This window comes from Cibotium barometz, chromosome 30 (genome assembly GCF_041138505.1).
Source record: "Cibotium barometz isolate CiBa-2024 chromosome 30, ASM4113850v1, whole genome shotgun sequence".
Lineage (NCBI taxonomy): Eukaryota > Viridiplantae > Streptophyta > Polypodiopsida > Cyatheales > Cibotiaceae > Cibotium > Cibotium barometz.
Genome location: NC_141075.1, coordinates 24,734,636 through 24,738,768, shown reverse-complemented (window position 1 = coordinate 24,738,768; position 4,133 = coordinate 24,734,636). Strand labels below are relative to the sequence as shown.

Sequence of the window (4,133 nt, the reverse complement as noted above, 5' to 3'; positions counted from 1 at the left end):
AGTCTTCAAGGCTGTGGAGGGCAGGGATTCCGAGGAAGTTGAGAGAGACAAGGGAGCTTTTGTTGGCAGCAAGTTGGCCAAGCCAGGCGCTCATGTTGGATGGGAGCTCGTTGTAGCTTAGGTCCAACACAGCCAGCTTCCACAGGCGATAAAATCCACTCAGATTGCTTATCTTGTTGGCGGCCAAGCAGAGCTCCTTGAGAGAGGTGCACCATGAGATTAATGGGGCTGAAATTGGTAGAGCCCTCTACTTTTTACCCCCTTGGTTTCTGGCACCCTCCTACTTTTTGCACTCCACCTCCCTAATTTATGAAGGCCACTCCCTACTTTTTGAACCCCACAAATGTAGACAAGCCTAGTTGCCCCCTACTTTTGGAGGAGACCAAATGTGCACACTCCTCTCTTCCTATTGGTCCATTGCTAATAAAGGTCATTAGCAAAGGGCCCAAAACATGTTCGAAGGTTTCCTAATGAGTTACATCTTGAAACAAACACATATTTGAAGATAAAGACATTGAGGAAGAAATGGAAGAAGGTGATAATGTCCCTAATGCTTTGGAGGGTAATCAAAGAGGTTCTCATGATGTAAGTATGGGGAGGATGATGCCATTGATAATCAATTATTAGAACATGAGGATGGCTCATCATTATCTACTGATTTTACCAATAGTACATCCTCAAATCTTTCTATGGATGGTAATGAATTCTCTTTCAATCATGTGTTTAAAGATATTGGAGATACTAAGATAAATTATAAATTGACCTCTTTGGAGCCATGGACCTTGTATATAGGATGAACAATCATAAAACTTGTTTTATATTTTTAAATTAACTATATTCAATAATATTTTTGTTAAAAACCAGTATGTAAATTTTGATGTAAAAAGAAAGCAAAGTTTAAATCCTCAAGGAAAATTATAGTAAGTTATGTCATGTGAGTTACCCCTTACAAAAAACTATGTAAAATGACTCTTTGAAACATATAAAACAGTACCTCTTTATGTAATCAATCCTCTATGTAAAAACATGTACGTAAAAAACCAAAAGTTTTATTTTATTAAGCAATATCTTAAATAAGGCTTTGTGTAGAACTTGACCTTAATAATATAAGGTTAATAAAAATAACTTTTGTAAAGCAAGATAGACACTGTAGGTTCTTTATAAAAAACAAAACTTTGTCATTATAAGCCGGCTATTCGATTTTCAATTCACTCGCCCTCTACCCATTAAAAACATTTATGTATTAAATCCAAAACTTGTAAAAATTAATATGTAAAAAAAACCTTTAAAAGACCTCTATGCTTGGGTCACTTGTTAATCATTGACTTTTAATTATATATAGTATCTATACTTACACAAACAATGAATGCTAATCAAACCATATTGACATCAAGTCCAAAGAACAAAAAAACAAAAAAAATGAAAATAAACCTTCACCCTTGGATCACTTGATGATTGACCGCAATTGTTTTGATTGGACAATATTTCCCCATTGCCCATAATGCTTTACATAAGGCAAGAAGCAAAAATCAGAATAATGAAAAGACATGCAAGTTCGAGAAAAGAAGACTATATTCATTCCAAGATGCTTACATCAATTTACAGACCTCTTAAAGGGTCTATTTTTACCATATTTTTCTCCACTTTACCACAACTCACGTACATGACTTATGCACATATCCTAGTTTGGAAAAAAACCTTATATTTTAAGATATCTTCTAGACCTATCCTAATACCTTCGTCTTTCAACAATTCATAGTGATAAGGATTTACCTTACACAATGAAGAGGATTGACTTATTAGACCTTAGAGAAGAATGCCTTGGCACTAATCTCACCCATACTGAGAGATAGTTGAGTTTATAAACATAGGTAGGCATTGAAGAGAAGTAGCCCAAAATTCATGTAAATGGTGAGCACCATTCCTACTTGGTCACGAGACTCCATTACATCAAGTCTTTTGAGGCATAGGTCAAGGTTTGTTCAAGCTTGAAGGACTAAGGTTTCAAAAAGTCATCGTATCCTTCAAACATAGCAACCACAAGCATGCATCCTATCATGGTTACCAACCACAAGTATTCATGCTATGGTAAGTATGGATACTAGTTGAAGACACTCTTGTGGATATGGGTATATGTGTGAGCAGTGTTATTGAGGCACGTGTGACCCCACTTCAGCAGCTTCAAGGCACGTTTTAAGTAAACGTGGATGTTGTGTTGTACAATTGGGCCTTCACGAGCAATGAATGGGCTGCTTGTTGAGTAACGTAGTTCCAGGCAAGACACAGGCGATCAACCTCTTCAAGTGCTTCAAGTCTTCAAGGCTGTGGAGGGCAGGGTTTCCGAGGACGTTGAGAGAGACAAGGGAGCTTTTGTTGGCAGCAAGTTGGCCAAGCCAGGCGCTCATGTTGGATGGGAGCTCGTTGTAGCTTAGGTCCAACACAGCCAGCTTCCGCAGGCGATAAAATCCACTCAGATTGCTTATCTTGTTGGCGGCCAAGCAGAGCTCCTTGAGAGAGGTGCACTTAGCCAGACCTACACACATGCAGTAGGAGTCAATAAGGTTACAAGCGAACCTTCATAACTAAGTAAACCAAAATATACAAGCATGCCTTATTAATCATACCATGGCCAATCTCGCGTATCCTATTGTGGGAGAGGTTTAGGACTCGCAGGCGAGTCAATTGTAGCATCCCTTCGATCCTCTCGATCTTGTTGTGGGAGAGATCCAGCACCTGTAGACTCCTCGGAAGAGACCCTGTCCTGATTGCAACTGCACGGTAATGAGAACATAACCAGATTAGCAGCAGCAGCAGCAGCAGCAGACGAAGTGCAGCAGCAGCAGACGAAGTGCATATTATAGAAAAACGGGGTCAAAATCCCATTACCTAGGCCGCTGGCTGTCAGATTAATGGCCTTCAAGTTGTTGAATGCGCCTTGAAATCTCAATACTACGGCAATTGATGAGCTTCTAATATCGTGATCATCGTCAGGATTAAAGCGTGCCTCATTATCGTATAGGAATGCCTGATGGGAACCATCACTAGGTTGGATCTCTGGAAGGTACCTCGCCAGATCAGTTGCCTGGCTATTGGTGGCAAGTAGAAGCTCATTACTAATGGTAGGGCAAGCCTGATCCATGTGTGATTTGGAAGCCATAGATAACAGGGAAAGAAGAATATGAGTGCGTGGGTGTCAGAGAGAGAGAGAGGGAGAGGGAGAGGGAGAGAGACCTTCCAATGGCCGTGGCTTTATAAGGAGCAATATCAGTGGAGTGTACGTGCGCCTGTATGTGTGTGTGTGTGTGAGAGAGAGAGAGAGAGAGAGAGAGACAGAGAGACTGTGAACTCTCGAGCTGTGATCGGTATCGTTTTGTGGTATTTTATTAAGCATGGAAGCACACTCTAGACTGTGAGCTCCACGCCGCCTGTCCTTTGACCCGAGTCTCACTAGCACACACACACGTGAAAATGAGAAAACACTTCACAGGGAGATAACCCTTTGTCTTCTAGCTTCTAGTTGATCCTCCACACCTTTCCAGCATATCACTTTCGAAGAAGTTCAATTACATTACAAAGTTGCCTACTCCACACCTTTTGACAATACTTTTGTACATGTATACCCTCCACTTTATGTACAATACCATGCAAAACATTGTTATTCCATCGATCTATGATAACAATGAAACGACGTGCTACACTATGAGACATGGTGCAAACTTCAAACTGATTGTTTTCACTTACGTTAACAAGCCCAATCATGCCCTCAAGGGGTTCAAAATGAGGGTGCTATTTTTTAGAACTTACATGAACATGTACATGTTTTAAGGGGCTACTTAATTGGAAAACAATCTTAAGTTTGGTTCAAAAAGTGGTTATCATATTAAAGAGAAACTGCCCTAGCATCCTAGCGATTTCACTATCCTTCCACTAGGCATAGTCTTGTCTAGATGCCACAACATGCCACAAGCAAAACCCAATCAACATCCATCTCTCTCTAAAGTCTTTTTAACACTTCATTTATCTATCTTCCTAACCTCACACTAACAATAAACTATCCCTAGACATAATGTAATCCTAGCTCTTATTAGGTCTTGATCCTAAACTAACATAAACCCTCCTTACTCTAGCTCTAA

At 40.0% G+C, this 4,133-nt stretch overlaps 1 protein-coding gene across 1 annotated transcript; it reads right to left on the bottom strand.

Moving 5' to 3' along the window:
- Positions 1 to 1,560: 1,560 nt before the first annotated feature.
- On the bottom strand, positions 1,561 to 3,363 carry LOC147621310 (uncharacterized). The gene is made up of 3 exons (XM_086824532.1): positions 2,887 to 3,363; positions 2,625 to 2,771; positions 1,561 to 2,533 (listed from the first exon to the last, which is right to left on the bottom strand). The coding sequence occupies exons 1-3, from the start codon at positions 3,155 to 3,157 to the stop codon at positions 2,232 to 2,234; spliced, it is 720 nt and encodes a 239-aa protein (XP_086680658.1). The 5' UTR covers positions 3,158 to 3,363; the 3' UTR covers positions 1,561 to 2,231.
- Positions 3,364 to 4,133: the final 770 nt, after the last annotated feature.